This window comes from Aulostomus chinensis, chromosome 8 (genome assembly GCF_037954235.1).
Source record: "Aulostomus chinensis isolate RoL2024-O1b breed Wild chromosome 8, RoL_Achi_v1.0, whole genome shotgun sequence".
NCBI classification, from domain to species: Eukaryota; Metazoa; Chordata; class Actinopteri; order Syngnathiformes; family Aulostomidae; genus Aulostomus; species Aulostomus chinensis.
Window position 1 is genome coordinate 25,549,719 of NC_141327.1, and position 20,149 is coordinate 25,569,867.

General features: G+C 45.0%; 2 protein-coding genes and 1 non-coding gene across 4 annotated transcripts; 2 read left to right on the plus strand and 1 right to left on the minus strand.

Moving 5' to 3' along the window:
* Positions 1 to 2,194: 2,194 nt before the first annotated feature.
* Positions 2,195 to 8,313, minus strand: brat1 (BRCA1-associated ATM activator 1). Of its 2 annotated transcripts, none has more exons than XM_086211955.1 (12): positions 7,881 to 8,313; positions 7,224 to 7,372; positions 7,013 to 7,160; positions 6,430 to 6,874; positions 5,642 to 5,758; positions 5,459 to 5,541; positions 4,980 to 5,083; positions 4,662 to 4,848; positions 4,247 to 4,320; positions 3,936 to 4,020; positions 3,568 to 3,842; positions 2,195 to 3,369 (listed from the first exon to the last, which is right to left on the minus strand). In XM_086211955.1, the coding sequence occupies exons 1-12, from the start codon at positions 8,005 to 8,007 to the stop codon at positions 2,497 to 2,499; spliced, it is 2,667 nt and encodes an 888-aa protein (XP_086068081.1). In that variant the 5' UTR covers positions 8,008 to 8,313; the 3' UTR covers positions 2,195 to 2,496. The 2 variants fall into 2 exon arrangements, with proteins under 2 accessions (XP_086068081.1, XP_086068080.1); XM_086211954.1 differs by having other exon boundaries at positions 4,980 to 5,086; positions 7,881 to 8,312.
* Positions 8,314 to 8,382: 69 nt separating this feature from the next.
* Positions 8,383 to 17,515, plus strand: eif3ba (eukaryotic translation initiation factor 3, subunit Ba). Its single transcript, XM_086211956.1, has 19 exons — positions 8,383 to 8,617; positions 10,666 to 10,858; positions 10,945 to 11,064; positions 11,142 to 11,199; positions 11,290 to 11,418; positions 11,505 to 11,662; positions 12,058 to 12,189; positions 12,278 to 12,344; positions 12,423 to 12,469; positions 12,579 to 12,789; positions 12,866 to 12,938; positions 13,028 to 13,150; positions 13,243 to 13,321; positions 13,622 to 13,760; positions 13,839 to 13,964; positions 14,194 to 14,271; positions 14,513 to 14,621; positions 14,713 to 14,825; positions 16,905 to 17,515. The coding sequence occupies exons 1-18, from the start codon at positions 8,518 to 8,520 to the stop codon at positions 14,811 to 14,813; spliced, it is 2,043 nt and encodes a 680-aa protein (XP_086068082.1). The 5' UTR covers positions 8,383 to 8,517; the 3' UTR covers positions 14,814 to 14,825; positions 16,905 to 17,515.
* LOC147257789 (small nucleolar RNA SNORD60) lies at positions 14,007 to 14,093 on the plus strand. The gene has a single exon (XR_015117690.1). It is a non-coding gene; the product is annotated as a small nucleolar RNA SNORD60 (small nucleolar RNA).
* Positions 17,516 to 20,149: the final 2,634 nt, after the last annotated feature.

The window sequence follows — 20,149 nt, forward strand, 5'->3', positions numbered from 1 at the left end:
GGGATGAGATAATCAGTTTGTGTGTGTGTATGTGTGTGCGCGCGTGCATGTGGTCGCTGACATTCTGCTCATTAGTTAATGAGGAGAGTTTCTCTGCGCGTGTGTCCCTCTGTTCTTCCATGTGACTGAGTTAGTGAGAGTGTGAACACGTGGAGGCGGCAACTGCCCAAGCGCGCGCGCGCGCGCACACACGCACACACACACACACACACACACACACACACACACACACACACACTTTAATGAATCATGTCCATCAGGGAAATCAGAGGATGGCAAAGGTAAAACTGGAGAAGGTATAAAGATCACCTGAAACAAGAGCAATTATTTACAGCAGGACAGTTGAAAACCCTCTCTCTCTCTCTTTCCTTTCCTTTCTCTCTCTCTCCCTTTCCTTTCCTTTCTCTCTCTCTCTTCCTCTCTCAACTCAAGATGGTGGGCAAAACAAAAAGGGCCTTTCTGTCTGTGCACCTCTGCAAACTGATCACATGATTAAAAACACGATTATTAGGAGAGTTTTTAACCTGTTTTTTTTTTAACCTCAGCTTAAAGTGGTTTACAGTGGAATTTTTAAATGGATTTGATATGACTTATTATCGATGTTGTGTTTATTATTTATTATTTATTTATTTATGTGTTTATTACATCTGGCAGGCCACAACCAAACATGATTTGGTCCCCAGGCCCCACACTGGGCGCTCCTGCTTTAGAGAGATGAGTGAAAGCAATGATGAAAACTCAGTTCACATTATTATGTAACATGAGGTGTCACCAATTTTTAAAGCCACGTTTCTGCAGGAGGGTGACGAGAGTTTCTCAAAATTGGGGTAATCAATAGAAGGCTGTTCATACAAGTGCAATTCTGTCTTTGCAGGGTTCAGCTAAACTGAGAGTGAGAGTTCAGTTCGCTGTATAAATGCAATAAACTCAGACTTACAGACATTAGTCTGGAGCCTGTGGTTGAGTTTGGTCGCAGGGAGAACGCACCTTCCTGCTAACTTTCTGAGTGTGTGCCACCTCCTCACCCCTGGGTATTAGAAGTTGGGACATTTGTGATTTACTATTTACGGAGCAGAACCCCGTCAGCTCGTCTGGGACGTATTCACTCATTGTTCTCGGGATCAGAGCAAAACAAGGTGACGTAGCTTTTGGTGACTCTGTTCTCCACCTTTGGAGCAAAACGTCCTGAATACCTGCTGACAGTCAACTCACCAGTGATGGAAGTACGATTGCTTACTCTAGCTGTTTTTGGGAGAAAAACAAATTATCATCATCATTCATTTTAATTACGATTTCCTTTTTCAAATGTTATTGTCTTTAATTGGACTTTTATGTCATCTGTTGTTGTTTTTTTAATTGAAGCACTGAGTTTCCTTGAATGGTGATAGACAAACCCGTCCTCGTGTAAATGTTTACTGTCTATATTGTATACATGAATGAAAGGATGCCTGAAGCAAAGAAAGCATATAGCATTAGCCTGGGGCGCTAACACGGAGCACTGGTGCAGGGGCGCAGAATGGATTCTTCTGGCTGCTACCAAGGTCAAGGCCAAATTACTCAACCAAGCAAACAGAAGATGTCTGGGAGATTTTGGGACCTGGGTCGCATTCCATTCACACGCATGCACACACACACACACACACACACACACACACACACACACACAGTTTGAGTGTCTCAAACTGGCGATAGGTGTGAGCGTCCTATGAATTCGTGTGAGCTATTTTCACTTCGGGTAAAGTTCCCTGCTTGGCTGTCATTTTGGAACTCTGTCTCCCCGAGTCTTTTTTCATTTGGTACCTCAGTAAATTCTCTTACATAAAGGGCGCCATGCACAAGCCTGTGAAGGGAAACAACGGTCGGGGGAGACTCCGGGGATCAGTCAGCCTGTGTAAGGAGGCGAGCCCAACTACAAGGTAAGGTCTTTTTAAATTCCTAACACTGGCTGAAATACTCCTTCAGCTCTGGATTCGAGTCTCTTGTGTGGCAGGATGGGACCCACGTCAGGTCTTGGTCCTGGCAGAGGTTAATAGAGGGTTGTGACTGCCCTCTGCTGGACACAAAGACAACTGCAGAGTAACTGGATATTATTGTATGTTAAATCAAAACAAAGGAAATTTAAATGCCACATTTTTCCTTTGAATTAAATATCGTGGATTGATCCCTTTCAAAAACTAAAGTTGATTTACCTCTTTTTTGGTCTGCCATGATCAATTTTAATAGTACAAAAGCACAGGGAAACAATTTCATACACGAGAAAAAGCAGAGAATGAAATCAGAGTGATCCCCTTTCTACTTCATCAGCCAAAATATCCACATCTCATAAACCATGACTGAGTCAGTTATTAATAACTAGCTAGCATGTGAACAGTCTAACTCAATAATTCTCAAGTTTGTTGAGGCAGAAACTGTTTTACAATTCATACCAATGGGAAAAATTGCCAGAGGAGTCCTGATTTTTCATGTAAATGGGTTCATTGTGCTTGTGTGTGTGTATCAGTAGCAGTCCACGATGACCTCCTGCTCCTGTTGTGTGTCTGAACCACCGTGAGTGTCACCAGCACTCAGTATGTCCTGCAGCAGAGAGAGGAGGGAGTTGTGGACGTGGTCGCTGCTCTGAGTCAGAACATTCAGCTGCTCATCCAGACCCAGAGAACTCAACACCTCGTACACACTCACACACACACCGTCGCACTCCTCCTCATCTGCCTGTGTAACACAGTCTGCCTCATCTGTATGATTACACCTCTTCGTGGCCAGTATTTTCCTGACCTCCCTCCCCCAGCCCCGCTCAGGCAGCTCACAGGTTGCCGTGGCAGCAGCTGCAGTAAGGGACCCCACCAACAGGGGGTGGACCGTCTCTCTGAGAGTTATAAGCAGTTGACAGGCCTTCAGTGCCACAGGTCTATCGCAGTCAACCAGTCCGCTCAACAACGCTGGGAAGACTCCCTGCTTGACCAGCTGCTTCAATGAATCGACCACATCTGACTTCACACCCTCCACGTGTGTTTGTCCCTCGGCGTGCGTGTGGAGAGTGTGAGCCTGGCCAGGAACCACAGCGTAGGGGTGTTGAAGAGCAGGGTCAGGGTCTGAACACTTCCTGTAACCTGGGTGACCTGACAGAACTTCGTCCAGCAGCAGCTCAGCCAGCTCCAGCGTGTGAACTTTGACCTCCCAGTCCAGATCAGCGCTGCCGTGCGAGAGGACAGTACACACTGAGCTCCTGAGGAGAGAGGAGGAGGAGGAGGAGGAGGGGGATGAAGAGGAGCTTGAGGAAAACCAGGCGATGAAGTATTGTATGACTGCTCGCCGCGCAAAGCCCTCTGTGTCCTCAGACAGAATTTCCAGGAGGCGGCTCACTATTTCAATCTGGAGAGACACACGAGAGGATCTTTAACAACAGTCAACATGTAATTATACATAAAAACATATTAACGTTCGTATTTTAGAATAGAACATATATGTCAGCATCTAAAATAAAAAAAACAGGGGCGAAGGGATCAAACTCAAACGCTTCTTTTCAACAGGAAGAATCTGGCAGGTGTGCAACCTCAGCTCTCTGCTAACCTGCTCCTGAGGTAACACCGCCCCCTGCTGCCAGCTGGATGCCAGTGTCTGTGCCAGTGCAGAAGTCGCGCTGGCTCTCACATAACTCTCTGAATCCTGCAGTGCCTCCCTGAGGAGGGGGATGGTACCGCAGTCTCCCAGCAGGGCCTCAAATGCTTCGTCGGCTGATTTCAGGGAGGGAAAAACAGCTGCCAGTTGTCCTAAAAACTCCACGGTCGAGTCTCTCACCTCCCAACGTGGGTCACACACTCGCTTCCTCACCAATTTAACAAGATCTAACAGTGAGAAACACACAGCAATATCATTAACGCAGCAAGCATGAGAGATGAGTTGTCGACTTCAATAACGAGGCTGTATGTGGGCACAACCTGGGCTGAACTGGTCTGGTGATGACGAGGGGACCGTGCACACACTCATCCACTTCACTAAGGCCTTGTAGCACTTATGCAGGACCTGAGAAACACAAACACCGTTGGTCAAACTAATACACAAAAAAATATTCAAGATAGAATGGAAAGGAAAAATGATCTAATTAAACAGTTGAGCATTTTAAAATAAAGATAAAACTTTATGGGCTTCAAATTCTTCTTTTTTTAATGAAAATATTCACCTTTTCCCTCCTCAAAATCTCTTTTGACGTGTATGCTAAGATAATTATTGAAGCAAACACACAACTTACCGTGGGGTCAGAATCAGGACTGCGCAGATATTCCATCAGGAGCGTCAGCGCCTCTCTCACCGTGTCCCTCGCTCCTGAAACACACTAGAGTGAAGCTACACGTTTCATCCTGTTACACCCTTATAAAAGTGGAGAAAGTCATGCTGGAAAATGTTTAAATCCCAATAACCTTATTTGACATAAAGCATGCTGCTGGGTATGATCCAAAAACCAGTGTTAAAATCCTACAGCCCAGGTTGGCCTACAAAACATGACATCACTGTGGTGCACTGCTGAGGTCCTGGTAGTAATTATATTACAGACAAGTGGCTTATAATCCTTTTATTTTAGGCAAATATGCTGTTTCTGTATTTTTTTTTTTTTTTTTTTTACTGGTAGTTTCCAAGAATATTCTCCGCCTTCCACTCAGCTTTACCTGGGCTGCTGCTGAGAGACGTCAAAGCCTCCAAAGCACATTTCTGAACTTTGCCACTGCCGATGATATTCCTGAAAACTTCACGACAGCCAGAGGACGAGGAGGAAATGTCACCACTGCAGATCCGTAGCAGTGACACGACTGCGAGGACAATTAAACCTGGAGGACAAGGGAGGACGTCAGGAGTCTGGGGGGAGCGAAAGAGAAAGAGAGAGAAAGAGAGAGAGAGAGAGAGAGAGAGAGAGAGAGAGATTGTTTGTCTTCTTTCCACGGAAAAACACGGCACACTTTATGTCCTCGGTGGTCCTCCAGCCTCACCATGAGTGTGATCTGCGATGTGTTTCTCAGACACACACAGATCATGGAGATGCAAGAGGTTTTACTCCTCAGCTGCGCCGCCACTAAAGTCTGATGCTCGTCAGCTGCTGGGGTTGAAAATATATTCAGTTAGAGACACACTTAAAGGAAAACTTCCATGTTTTCAAATTCTGGCTCTTTTTTTCCACATCACTCATCATCTAAACGGCTGAATGAATATGGACAAATAAGCTGGGAGTCAGAGTCAGAACGCTAGAACTGGCAACCATGAACCAGCTTCAATGAGGTAATTGTACACTTTAAAGTAAAACCTTCTTGTTTTGCCACTAACACGTAATTCTAAGTGTCTTATAACCTTGATTGAAGGATACCAACAGATACGCATACGTTTTTGTCCATTATCAATCATTTATACCCAACTGAACCCCTGTATACACCTTTTAGGACCAGGCTTGTCTGTGTGCATCTGTGTTAGTTACCTGGCCCCAGCAGGCCGGGCTCAGCGACGATGGCGAGGGGTAACAGGAGGATTCTGACGGCTCGGGCTGTGTTGACAGGGTCCCTGGACAGACACGTGAATGCATAAATAATAATCTGGAGAAACTCAAGACAGAAACTGAGTGCGAAGCGGCGCGTGCGAGGTGGCGTTAACGGATACTTACCGAGCGCCTCTGTGGAGGAACGTAGCTGCGGCATGAACGAGGTCAGCAGGGTTGTTGATGCTCAACATGGACGAGAGGAGACGGCTGAGACTCTGATGTGGGACACGATCATCAGAACTGCCAAAGACCAGCACGACTCGTTCAGTGGGAGGGTCAAGGTTGTAGTTATAACCTCCCGGGATAAACTTCACATATTTTGAATAAATCCCCACTGTTACTTTGTGTGTGTGTGTGTGTGTGTGTATATAAATAATTAATAAAAAATAACTACGCACAAGTGTTTTATATATATATATATATATATATATATATATATATATATATATAAATAATTTCTATTTGTAAGTCCACTTGTGCGTAGTTATTTTTTTAGATTTTCATCATGTGTATACAGTTTCTACTTTTATATTTCATAATATGTCCTTAAGTGGATATTGCATGTGTCCTAAGCAGTATTTATCATTCTTTAAATTCTAATGCTCTAATTTTGCGATGCCTTTCCTGCTTCAACACCTGGAATTTCCCGGTTCGCTGGACTAATAGTGGACAATTTGATCTCATCCAAACCAACGAAGACAGTTTTAATATTTCCTCTTGAAGCAAAAAAATACTTCCGATTAAAATTCGACTTTACAATCAAATAAGAGAATAAAAAAAAAATACGATATCAGTGAAAATGATCTGAATTTGATAGTAATAGTTCAGGATATTTACTGTACAGAGATTATCAAAGAACTATTATGATGGAGTAAATGTGTATGTGTGTCGAGTAGTCTGTGCTTCTCTACCTGTACGCAGCCATGACGGCGTCCATGACTGCCGGGGTGAGCTGACTGTAGCCTGCCATCACCAGCTCCTCCAGAGAGCCGGCGACTGTGTGGAGCAGCTCGTCCCGGAGAGGAGGCGCGGCCTGGGCAAGGAGCAGGGCCAGAAGTTTCAGAATCTGCACAGTCTGATGGAGATGAGCGTCTTCTCTGGGGACCAGCGACTTCTTTATGTGCTCAAAGATCGCCATGACAACTGAGGTGTATCCGGTGCAGGTTTCTGTGATGAGGGCGGGAGGTTTGATGGAGACATTTGTCCTTTCTGAAATCTTGTCTTTGTCCTCGAGTCTGGCGCATGAAGCAGAGACCGGCTGAAAGAAGAGCAGGATGTGGGAAAGTATTTGATTGGCAGCTGAGGCGACAAATAGACTTGAGTCCGTCTGGAGTTGGAGGAGTGGTTTGATGAAATCTGGGAAGTAAAAAGAGAGAATTAAAACCTCAAACTTATTTTTGAATAATGACCAACTGAACCATCAGTCCTTCATGTTAGTTGTCTCCCTCTCATCATATGATACCAAGGCTGAGCATTTCCAACGGTTACAAATACCTGACTGCACGAAGAAGCTGAGCGCCTTCGGGTGCTGCAGCATCCTCTTTAAGCCTCCGATCCAGCTGATCCGTATGCAGGGGTCCTCCCAGAGTCCTGCTTTTTTCCACTGCTGAGTGTTGAAGATCAACTCCAGAGTTGCGCAATCCTGCAAGGGGACATCAGCAGATGTCAGTCAGCGCTTGGTTAGTGACCTCACGATGAGCTCTACCTGGAGAGTTTTGAAGCCGTCCTCAGAGGAAGCCATTAATCCGGTGAGCTTGAGAGTGAAGGAGAGGACACTTGGGTCTGAGCCTGGATTGTAGATCACCGCCGATATCAACTGAAGCAGACATGGACAGGTCTCCGGCAGAGACCCCCCTTCAACCAGACACAACACAGGACATTTAGCAGATTAGCTCTACAAAACTGAGCACTGCACCACTGTTTCCTCCACGTTTTAATCTGAATCAATTCACTATTAACACCTTCAAACTTGATGGGATCACAAAATAGACATCATCCCATATTGTAGGGGATCAGTACCTCTGACGTATGAGAGACTGCATTCAAGCCTACAGTGCACAATGAGTCTTATGTGCCACTGTGTGTTTCTATCAAATGCTTATTTATGAAACAAATTGATTGATTTGATTGAAACAAAACATGCTTTGTAATGCTGCAAAACAGAGACAAGTCATACTTTTCCCAAAAAGTATGTCTAAGTACATCTTATCTTTAAAACAAGTCATCTTTTGCTGAACAGCAACAACAATCTGTAGCTGTTCTGGTGACTTTACCAGCAGGTATAACAGTCATTCATGGGTTTCAGCTGCATTTGTCTTATTTCGTCATAGCTTTTACAAACTGTGATAGCATGGGCACTAACCGGCCTCGGTGAACCCTGTCAGCCAGTCCAGCAGCTTCTCCAGGCTGGTGTCGTCGGGCAGAGACGAGTCAGAGTCCGCCAGCACCTCACACACACGGGGCAGCAGTAACACACACTCTCTATCCATGGTGATAGACAATGTGTTTGTGCGCGCGCGTGCGTAGTTTTACTTTACTACCGACGTAAAAGGTCAATTATCATATTAAAGCAGCCAGGCTGTGTGCAGTTACATGGAATAGTCTTGCTAGCAAAAAACAAACATTTTGTTCAGGAACTTTGACTACACGTTCATCTCGCGGGGAAAAGGAGCGTATGTACCGGTTAGGTACCTTCCCTGTTTTTCTTCTTCGTGGCGTCATATTATAGGCGGCTGCAGCATTCACTGATCTACAACTACGTGGATGCGATATGCTACATCTAAATAAACTGCTGTACTGCCGCTCCTCCTGTATTACAACTTTACCACTCCGCCGCAGTACTTCCTGGTCCGTCAGGAGGTTCCGGTGTCACGTTTCCGTCACATCGTCCATTTTCACCGAGTCGCACATGGTGCCGCACCGGCCGAGGACCGTTAGCCCCTCGTTTTTATTTCATTTTGCTCCGTAGTAGCGAGAAATCCATAACGTAAACTTGTTAAATGCAAGATACGGTGGATATGGTGGACGACCCCGAGTATGAAGAGGAGGAACCCTCCTTCAGCGACCCGGAGGACTTCGTGGAAGACGTCGAAGATGAGGGTGAGTGGGTGCAGGAAAAACGCCGGCTTTCTGGCCTGCTGCTAGCTTCGACAGCTAACTTCCACTGACGGGATTAAAGGGTGGTGGCCAGCCAACTTGTCGTATTCAGTTCAGGAACTTACATTAAATCAGTCGTTTACCAGATTTAGATTTATATGTGCAATTGCTTGGAATTAAAAACCCCGCTTTTCCTTTTACGCCTCCTCAGTATTAGCTAATATCTAACGATGCTACAACGCGCCTATTGAAGCCTCACCTCTCTAATGACAGTGGTGTTCCTAGCATAGGCCTGGCCCCGCTGTCATTTTGCAGGTTAAAAAGCTGATTAGTGTGTTTATGAGGTAATTATTTCATGTGAGAGTAGTTGGATAGAGTCTTAAATCCCTCACTAAAGCTTTCAAGGTTCATGAAGTAGCTGTGACTGTCATGTTGTTTCTACGTCACTTTATTAAACCTTTGTTCAAGGTGATTTGGCTCCATGTTGTCCCTTTTGCCATAGAAGTCCCTCTCCGGAGAACTTTTTGCAAGTTGCCTTTTTTTCCTCCTCAACAGACATCTATACAATTTGTTCAAAATCCCCTGAATCATCAGTAAAAATCCAACCCCGACATACGTCAACTCATGCAGCTCATGTGTCGGTCACACAGCTCATCTGATATTCCAAAAATGAATCTTGCCAGTAGTCTTTAAAATGATAGTTCCACTGACATGAGTAGTCATCATAGATCGACACCTTGAGCGCAGAGGAACTCATCCTCCCCTGCAGATGAACTTGTGAACAGCCTTCCAATGTCAAAATCCAAATATGCACCATTCTTCATTGAAGCTCAACAATCCAACTGAAGAAGCAAAAGTCTCGCACGTTTCTGATTGAACTGTTCTGGTTCTAACATGCTATGATCGTTTTCATTGCCATTTACTCATATCTGAAGGTATATCATACACATCTCCGTGTAATGCAGAAATGCCACAAACCACAAGCCTCTGAATTCCCCACCAGTATGGATCTATCTATCAAATGAGTTCCAACAAAACTTAATGTGTCCGTACAAGGCAGAAATATCTGTGGGTCTGAGACTAGATTAACGAAGCGACTGAAAATGGAAGGGAAGTCAAATTTGGGGTTCACACAGTCTTTAGAAGAAGTGTCACGCTGAGAATGTGGGGAATGACTCAGGTGAAGGAACCTCATAGGGCTGCACAACATCTTGAAGCATCATCATTGCAAGGTGAGCATTTGCAGTAGTTGCAGTGCTGGACATGCAGTGTCAGATGCAGATGAACTCAAGCCGTGCTCCAACTTTTGGCTGTTTGATGAAAAACTTGAGGATCTCATCTCGTCTCGGGGTTGTTGTTTTGTTTTTTGTTTTTTTTAAAGTATGACTGGCACGCTAGTTCTACAAGCGCAACGCGACCTACCAGTCACAGCCACTCTTGATCAGTTGAGCATATCAAGAGTCCCACCCATTAACGCTGTTTCAGCAGTTGCACGCTGTCATTAGATTCTTTGAGGGTGGTGACAAATCTCAAGAGGGGGGTGGTGACGTCAGTTTTTCCCAATGGCGTGCAGCCCTATTGATTAATTATGACAGGGTACAAAATGAGGGCACTTGGCCTCATGAAAGATATTTCAACCTTGTTGGTGCATTGTCAGTCAAACCCAAGCTCATTTTGACCACCCTGAGTACAAAGAGGAAGAACCCCCCTTCAGCAACTCGGAGGACATGAAAAGAACCAAGTTCCTGGCCTTTATAAATGGAGTCAACCAGGATTAACTTTGCTGTCTTGAACATCCAATTCCCCCATCTCAGAGTCAGAGGGATGTTTGAACGGGTTTTGGTGAAATATCTGAAATAAGTTCTGTGGTTCACGTTAGCATAAAATCTTGTAGAGTTTTGTTCCAGAAATAAAACCCCAACAATAAATACTGCAGCCATGAAATGAGCCACATCTCTGTGACTGGTGGCGCTTGCTGCAGGAGACTTCAAACATCATCTCGCTGAAAGGTAGTTGGAGTGACACTGACATCCCTCTTTGTCTTCTTTCAGAGCTTCTGGATGACATCCTGCGGGAGAAACCCCAGGAGGCTGACGGCATAGACTCGGTGGTGGTGGTGGACAACGTTCCTCAGGTGGGCCCGGAGCGTTTGGAAAAGCTTAAGAATGTCATACATAAGATATTCTCCAAATTTGGAAAGATCACCACTGAGTTCTATCCAGAAGCGGAAGGCATGACCAAAGGGTATGATTTAAAAGTTTTCTTGTATGTGTGTACTGCTTTAATGTATATTTTTAAGATGTAAAACGGTTACCTTTTTTTTCCTGCAGGTACATCTTCCTGGAATATGCTTCCCCCACTCAGGCCCTCGAGGCAGTGAAAAACGCAGATGGATACAAACTGGACAAACAACATACATTCAGGGTCAACCTCTTCACAGACTTTGATAAGTAAGTAGCCGTGTCCAACAGAAGCAGGAGATCCTTGTGAGGCATGCAGGCTGACCTCTGTTGCTTGTTTTTTCCAGGTACATGAACATCAGTGATGAGTGGGAAACTCCAGAGAAGCAGCCTTTCAAAGACTTTGTGAGTGGATGCAGTAAATAGATCCCGCCTCCTTCTCTGCTCATCATCAATCATCGAACAAACCTGTTGTGTTTGTGTCGGTCTGTTCAGGGTAACATGCGCCACTGGATCGAGGACCCAGACTGCCGTGACCAGTATAGCGTGATCTTCGAAGCCGGGGAGAGGACTGCCATTTTCTCCAATGATGCTAAGGAACCTATCACAGCTGAAGAGCGAGCAGTACGTGATTGTACTTAGAGGTTCTGAAACCTCATCATCCAGCAGTGATTGGCATGTGAACGATGAGATTTTTGTGTTTAATGCAGCGCTGGACAGAGACGTATGTTCGCTGGTCTCCCAAAGGCACCTACCTGGCTACCTTCCACCAACGTGGTATTGCGTTGTGGGGTGGTGAGAAGTTCAAGCAGATTCAAAGGTTCAGCCATCAGGGTGTGTCCCTCATCGACTTCTCACCATGCGAGAGGTAATGGACAACGCTCTTCAGCACCACAAACATTCACTTTAGAAGCCTTTATTGGCAAACTGATGATGTGATTGGAACAGTAAATAATCCTCAAGGGATACTTCACCCAAAAATGGTGTTTTGCCTTTTAAATGTTCACTAAAAAGTGTTTTGAGCTCAAAAAGGGTTAGCCTACAGAAATACACCATCCCTGCAGCATTCTATTTATATCGGCCCAGTTTCGCACAAGTCTCTTCTTTGAAACAACAGGGTGAACGTACGTGTTTTCAGTGTGTGCAAACATCTGTGAAAGCACATCAGCAAAAAAAAACGTCCAACCTATCCCAAGAGCTAAGTGATGGACAGACGAAACGAGCGTCGCCTGAGTTGCTCCATGTGTTTGTGATGTGGTCCAGGTATGTTGTGACCTTCAGTCCACTGATGGACACCAAAGAGGACCCACAGGCCATCATCATCTGGGACATTCTGACTGGACAGAAGAAGAGAGGTTTCCACTGCGAGAGTTCTGCGCACTGGCCCATATTCAAGTCAGCACACACACCTCTGAGCTACACTCACTTTCTCCCGCATGCTTGTTTGGATTTGAACAGTTAATGTCTTTCTGCCTCCCTCCAGATGGAGCCACGATGGGAAGTTCTTTGCTAGGATGACTCCAGACACACTGAGCATCTACGAGACTCCAGTAAGTTGACGACTAACTGCACTACTTGAACATCAAGTTTAGGCGGTGACACTAAAACCATGATTCTGCCACTTTCAGTCGATGGGCTTGCTTGATAAGAAGAGCCTCAAGATTAGTGGAATCAAGTAAGTTCTTCACCACAGTTCTGAGGATTTGTTTTCTCCTCACCTTGAGGTTCACAAAGTGCCAGTATTCAGTTAGGAGACTCTAAGCGGTGCCTTTGTGTGTCTGCAGGGACTTCTCATGGTCTCCTGGTGACAACATCATAGCCTTCTGGGTCCCCGAGGACAAAGACATCCCAGCTAGAGTGACTCTGATGCAGTTACCTTCCCGTCAAGAGATCCGCGTCCGCAATCTCTTCAATGTTGTTGACTGCAAACTTCACTGGCAGAGGAATGGAGATTATCTCTGTGTGAAAGTAGACAGGACTCCGAAAGGAACACAGGTGAACCGGGAGACAGCCAGAAGGGAGGATGTCTTCAGATGAGGATTAAATACTAATTTAGTTTTGTTTTTCCCAGGGTGTGGTTACAAACTTTGAAATCTTCCGTATGAGAGAGAAACAGGTTCCTGTTGATGTGGTGGAGATGAAGGGTAAGGAACACTGATGTGCATATACATGCAAAACGGTAACAAGTTACAAAAGACGAAGACTGATCTGCTGGTTGCTTTTGTTTTCCCAGAAAGCATCATAGCGTTTGCGTGGGAGCCCAACGGTAGCAAGTTTGCCGTTCTCCACGGAGAGTCACCCAGAATCAACGCCTCCTTCTATCACGTCAAGAACAACGGCAAGATCGAGCTCATAAGTGAGTCGAGCAAAAAAGACACAACAGCACAACTCCCCTGAGTGTAAACCCTCCCCAAGCCTCCACTCAATGTGACCCTTTGACCTTTACAGAGATGTTTGACAAGCAGCAGGCCAACAGCATCTTCTGGAGCCCCCAGGGTCAGTTCATGGTCCTGGCTGGACTCAGGAGGTCAGTTTGATCTGTGGGTGTGTGAGAGACAAAAAGCTGCCGATGACAAAACAAATGATTTTTCTGACACCTCGTATGAGAGCTTAGCTGCTGGTTGTAACCCTAATTTGACCGTCGCGCGCGCGCGAGAGTGTGTGTGTGTGTGTGTGTGTGTGTGTGTGTGTGTGTGTGTGTGTGTGTGTGTGTGTGTGTGTGTGTGTGTGTGTGTGTGTGTGTGTGTGTGTGTGTGTGTCTCTGTCTCTGTCTCTGTCTCTGTCTCTGTCTCTGTCTTTAAGGCTCTATTTTTCTATATTTTCTCAGTATGAATGGAGCTCTGGCCTTCGTGGACACATCAGACTGCACAATGATGAATATAGCAGAGCACTACATGGCCTCTGATGTCGAGTGGGACCCAACTGGACGCTATGTCGTCACCTCCGTCTCCTGGTGGAGCCACAAGGTACCTGCTACTCTGTGATGGCGGCGGTGCTTCTGCCACCAGAGCATGTCCCTGTTGAACTCCTTTCCATCTGTGTAGGTGGACAACGCGTACTGGCTGTGGACGTTCCAAGGGCGTCTTCTTCAGAAGAACAACAAGGACCGCTTCTGTCAGCTTCTCTGGAGACCGAGACCCCCAACTCTGCTCAGTGTGGACCAGATCAAGGTACAGTTTAATGTGCTGGATTCAGCCTTAATTCATGTGTGGAGCCAGTGATGACAAACTATAAACTTTTCTGACACCTCGTATGAGAGTTGCACCGCAGCTCCTGATTCTACCTCTAAGCTGAGGCTCGCTGTTACTGATGTATCAACACAAACCGGAAATTTACGGTCCTCTTGATGGCTGGTTGTGAAACACTTGATGACCGTTGATATTCCTCTAACCTCAACAGATGATCAAGAAAGATCTCAAGAAGTACTCAAAGATCTTTGAGCAGAAGGATCGTCTGAGCCAATCCAAGGCCTCCAAGGTGAGATGTGCTTCTCTTGTGTTAGCCGGAGCGAGGTTGTCCATGGTTATGTTTGAGCTGAATACGATAATTGGCTGACAGGTGCTTTCATTTTGTAAAGTGTCACGCTTTATGGAAACACAATCAGCAATAACATGATCTCATTTGTTGTGTACATAGACAGAATTGCCGCTTTAACACTTGGGAAAAAAATGCTGTAATTTAACCTGTAAATGGAACTAATTGTCGCATGCGTGAGCAGGAGCTGGTGGACAAGCGCCGGACCATGATGGAAGACTACCGCCGCTACAGGGAGCAGGCCCAGCAGATCTACCAGGAACAGAAGAGCATTCGCCTCGAGCTCAGAGGAGGTGGGACCCCGGCTTGATTTACTCCTGAACCTCCTCTTGTCTGCCTCTACGGCCTTGTAACATGAAAAGTCTGTGTTGTCGCGTCTTCCAGGTGTGGACACTGACGAGCTGGACAGCAATGTGGACGACTGGGAGGAGGAGACCATTGAGTTTTTTATCAACGAAGAAATCATTCCCCTCGGAGATCTGTAGTCCCCTACGCAGGTAACTACACGCCTACGTAAGGTCTCTGCACCTGCTGCGGCGGCTCCTTCTGTGCTGCGTGTCATCCGTGTGTTGTGAGGGTTTTCTGAGGAGTTGTTGTTTTTTTTTTGTTTTTTTTAGCCAAACTGATTTATTTGAATTTTTGCATCAGAAAATACAGCTTCGCAATCATGTAACAACGCGTACTCAGTAAATGCTGTATGGACAGAAGAAATGGGAATGTGCGTCACACATATATGTCCATATCCAGATATCTGTATGTTTTTTTTCATGAACATACAGACACACACAATAAAACAATTTAGAAACACCCCACCCCCACCCCAGAAAAATCAAAGCTGCTCCTAGTTTAACAAGTGGTAATCTATACATATACAGCAATGAATTTGCTTCTAATAGCTGTAAAACAATACTTGGGGGAAAAAAAGAACAAATTCTGCCTACTCTGAGTCTGCTGGAACAGAAATCAGTCGTTTATCTGTTAACTCCAAGTCCTGAGTCAGAGTAATGAAGGGCCTCCTTATCCTCTCAAATACGTGCTCTTTAGCCTTTAATATGTGCGTTATCCTGTCTAACGGGATGCCCAATAACATCTGTCTCACCCGTTGAGTGGTGCTTGGTCTGTGAGTGGGTTTCCTCAGCAGCGCAATACATTTTTTTGGCGCACGGCAATCTACGAATGCTCGTTCGTTTATGTTCAAATTATGTTTTTTCTGGATGGAGGCCCAGTAGAAAAGGCTCAGGGTCGAGGAAGATTTGCTGTGACATGAATGCTTTGGAGCTCTCACCAGAAGGCTCAAATGCATCTACATTGCCAAATACGGTGAAACCATGTTCCTGTAGTCTCCATACATTTTGTACACGTCTGGTATGTTTCTATTGTGTCAGTTTAAATCCACTGGTGTCACATATGTCCACCTTAACCTCTTATATTGTCTTAGTTTGAGATGTGTATTTATTCCGATTTTATGACCATTGCCACATGCAACTTTCCAATCTCCTTCCAAAATTTCAGTTTTTAAATTGTCTTTCTAGGCATTTGATTTTTACCGTGAATCTTCAGGTGAGTGCGATGATGGTAAATTATAGACCTCAGGTACAATACCCTTCCTGTCAGTCTTGCACCATCATTTCCTCCAAAGTGGAGCGCAAGGGTCTGGTGGGCGTGTTATTCTGGTTCACTTCAACAAAGTTTCTAACCTGGAGGTACTTGAAAAATGTTTTCTATCAGGGTTGAATTTTGATCTAAGCTCCTCAAAAGACATCATAGTGTTAGATTCTGTCAAATAAAGGTCTTCGATGGTACCGAGACCCTTGGAGGCCCAACGTTTAAATGGTGCATCTGCTCTTCCTGGTTTCTCCATATTGGGCTGTTTTGAGACAGTGAATGTAACTCTCCCTAAATATTTTTTAGTCTCATACCAAATTTTTACCATGCGTTTTACAGGTGGGTTTTTCGTTTGTTTTTGTGTGTGTGTGTGTGTGTGTGTGTGTGTGTGTCAGAGTGTAGGTATAAGGAAAGAGGTAAGTGCAAGTCATGAGATTCCATCTCTGCCCAGTGAGGAGAATCCTTTTTTTGAAAAGTAAAACATAATAGACCTCAGCTGTACCTCCCCAGTAGTACCACAATATATTTGGACATTTTAGGTTCAGATAGGTCAGGATCAAGGTCTTGGTTTGTCCAGATGTGATCCGCCTGATCCTTTTTTACTTCTTCTAAACATACAGTGAATGTTAAGCCCAACCAATGCAGGCTTTTGTGGATTAAAGCGTATTAGATTACTTCTTGAACAGCTGTCTCTACCACCCTGCTGCTAGCGTTCATAAGCTAAGCTAACTTGCAGTCAACTACCCAGTGGGGGTCTGGAGCTCTGCTGTGCACACAGAGGAGAGAGGGGCATCTCCTTCTCTGGCACTAAAAATTATGTAACTTTGTAACTACAGGATGAGTAGGATGGCTTTGAGGTATTTTATTTATATGTGTGAGGAACCAACAGTGTTTGACTACAGCCTCACATTTCCTTCGATTGTCAAATGAAACTGATCTCTCTCTCTCCTGCCCCCCCCCCTCCCTCTCAGTCCATCCATTTTCCTGTGGAAGGAGGAGAGAAGAACTTGTGTCATTGACTGGAGAAGGACGACGACTACACCGTGAATCTTAAAAGTTCATCACAGACGCTGCCAAGGGGGAGGAAGGATTTTCTTTTTTTTTTGTTAAATGTTTAAATAAAAAAAATCAAATTGTTAACAAGAGGTTAATCACGGGCCCCGATATTCACCCTCAGTGACATCATCAGAGCACGCCTTGCGGATCAACAGCCTCATCGAGGGACAAGAGACTATACTGAATATTTTCTTTGTCTCTCAACAACATCTGGCCCCCTTTTTTTTTCCTCTGTGGGACTTGATCTTCAGTAATACTGCCTCCCGTTGTTCTGTTGATTGATTGGAGTTTCTTTTTGGAACAACTTGCTTCCATAACCAGCCTCGCCATGCTAGCGTGTTCTCACAGGGCAGAGCAGACGGCTGTCCAGGCGGGGAGCCGAGGTGGTGTTACTGAACAGGTAGCCTTGTTAGTGAATGTGCTGATGTGGCGGTACCGCGGCCTGTATCCTCCTCCTTTCAGACTAGGCTTTCACACAGGGAGGGCTGCGCAGAGGGAATTACTTAAAATAAACATTCAAACACAATGGGACCTGGCTGTCAGTGTTTGTTTCTCTGTTATAGTGAGCCAATCGTGTGTCGCCATCTCTTCAGAGCTGCTGCCGACGTGAGATTACAGCCGCAGAGAAGCAGGTTTGTTGTGAGCATCTGACAATGTCCTCGCTGGGGGGTGGTGGGGTCAAAAAGACACTGACGCTGAATTGATGCATGAGTGATTATTGTTATCCGGAAATGGGGGCGGGGGGGACTTGCAGTGTAATCAGAACTACATCTGAAATTATTAAGTTGGGAAAGGTAATAATTTGTGTCTGTAATTTTATCCATGTGTCTTGCCAGCAGGCTTGAATTCTACCTTGAAAATCCTTTTTTTTTTTTTAATGCTTGAAGTTGCTCTGCGTGAGGTGCAGGAACAAGATGCGTGTGCGGGTGAACATTTCCAAATGCAACGCTGAAGCACAGATGCACACCAGTAAATACTCATCAGGACCACATCGACAGAACGGTAGTTGTGGTGCGCTTGGTCTGGCAGCGTTTACCCATTTTAACATTTTTAATTACTTTCCTGATTTAGCTCTGTCTCCACAAGATGGAACTGGTACCAAGAAGCACAGATCTTTATGTCCAGGTCCTGAGGTTGAGACCCAAACCTAAACATGTTTCTGAGTACAGTTGGAAGAGCGTCTCCTCTGGAGGTCACACACTTGCGCGTCTCTGTCTCGTTCTCTTCATTATCAGGCTCAGTGCATCATTTAGCTCGCTAGGATGCACCACTTGCTGATAATGTCTGTGTAAAAACAAGTTAATGACATTTACATGCTGTCCATACTGACAAACAAAGTGAACTTGGAAAAAAAAGTAGAAAAAGCTTTCCTTAATTTCCAAAACCTTTTGTAAAAGGGTGGAAGCACTCTCCAGAACATTTCCTGCTGGAGGCATGGGGACATCTGGAACCCAGTTTCTCCAAGAGTTGCAGCTTCAATTTTTCAGCAGTTTCTTCAGTTGAGAGTTCTCTGTCCTCAAGCGGTTCTCCTCCCGGACTCTAGGTCTCTCCACCGGCAGCTTGACTGTGTCCTCAATGTAAAGGCTTATCTGGTCTACCTCGGCAGCCTGCTGCTCCAGCGGCATCAAAATTTCAGAAAGGGCCATTTTGATTTAAAACAAAAAACCAGCAAGAAACGTTGGAGTACAATTAGACACTGCTTATTGCAGGCAGTTCGACAAATTTGTTGAAGAACCTTCTGTTCTGATATGTGAGAGATGATTTAGAGAGAACATGAGGAGTTACTCAGAGAAAATGCCATGATTTACTTGAGGGAAATGCATAAGGAAAGTCAGGGCGCTCTTTCACAGCTTCTGTAGGTTTGAGAACTCTTTACTGACTGCTACGTTTTAACACAAGCGTCTGTAGACAACTGTTGGATCATTTTATTTAAAGGTAAAATAGTTTAATCGTTATCTGATTATACGATGTGTATATTTTAAATGTAGTGTATAATAGTTACATGACATCAGGTTAAGTTGCACAAAAACAGATGTCCCACAAAGAGCTGCTCTTTTAAAATTTCGTAACTTGAGTACGTTTTACGAGCGTTTGTGTGTGCATGCAACTGTGTTCCAGTGATCAGCCAGGGTTTTAAAAAGAGTGATCAAACCAAACATTGTGCGTAAAAGTTTGTGTCTTCTTGTGGAAATGCATCTCCTGCCTGAGTGTATTCAAAGAACCGGTGTTTCCGTCCCTGACCTGTCATTCCCAGCTGGCCTCGTACTGGGACTTGCAACATTTTGTTGAAGCTGTGGTGCATTTGGATAAATATGTGTCACACTGAAGCTTTTTAGCCAGAGGGAGCTGCAGCTGAGAGCTGACACACAGGAAGCGTCGGGTCAGGTTCATTCGCCTGCGCGGTTCAACCTTCAGTGGAAACATGAGGAGACACTGCGATTACTGACACCAGAAACTGTTAAATGATCATTAAAGCCATTAACCACCTAATGAGTGCTGCCCCCCCCCCCCCCACACACACACACACACACACCCATGTGAGCTAAAAAACAGTTTGATTTATACAAATACTTCAACATCAGGGTCTCATTACAGCAAAAAACAAACAAACATGGGATTTAAACGATCAAATGTTTGATTTTTCTTCTTTATCTTCAGAAAATCCAAACAAGTTGGATGATATCCCTCTTCTTCCTTTGTGTCAGTGTTTAGAATGTGGCGGCTGTCATAAACCTCCTCTACAATCTGCAAGAATTCACACGTTACGTTTGAAGGTGATAATTTAGCACTTGGATCTTAAATGCCGTCAGTGTATCCAAATAATACCTTCTGAGGGAGTTTGCTGTTCTCAGGTCTAAGGGGACGGTTTAGGGCCGTAAAACCGATAAAGAGTTCATTCTGTCTCCTGAGATAAAATTTCCTAAAGACAGTGAAGAAGCATGTTTCTGCGTAGCAAAGATCTTAAATGTCATCATAAACTTAGACGAGAGATGATTTCAGGCCGGAAGTTTCTGTAATAGCGCTCCGTGGTCGTCGATCTGGGGGGTCACACTGGAACCACTCGAGCCCTCTGGGTGGAACGCAGTCACTTAAACATCCGCCAGAGTGACTGTAACCCTCAGCGCACTGCTGGTTAGCCGGGTCCTTGTGATGTGGACGC

Coding starts and splice junctions, on each gene's coding strand:
- brat1 (XM_086211954.1), bottom strand. CDS start 8,007: ATGGATAGAGAGTGTGTGTTACTGCTGCCCCGTGTGTGTGAGGTGCTG. Junction 4,849..4,979: donor CATCGCAGATCACACTCATG/GTGAGGCTGGAG, acceptor CGCTCCCCCCAG/ACTCCTGACGTCCTCCCTTG. Junction 3,370..3,567: donor CGGTGTTACCTCAGGAGCAG/GTTAGCAGAGAG, acceptor GTGTCTCTCCAG/ATTGAAATAGTGAGCCGCCT.
- eif3ba (XM_086211956.1), top strand. CDS start 8,518: ATGCAAGATACGGTGGATATGGTGGACGACCCCGAGTATGAAGAGGAG. Junction 12,190..12,277: donor GCGCACTGGCCCATATTCAA/GTCAGCACACAC, acceptor GCCTCCCTCCAG/ATGGAGCCACGATGGGAAGT. Junction 12,470..12,578: donor CTCAAGATTAGTGGAATCAA/GTAAGTTCTTCA, acceptor GTGTGTCTGCAG/GGACTTCTCATGGTCTCCTG.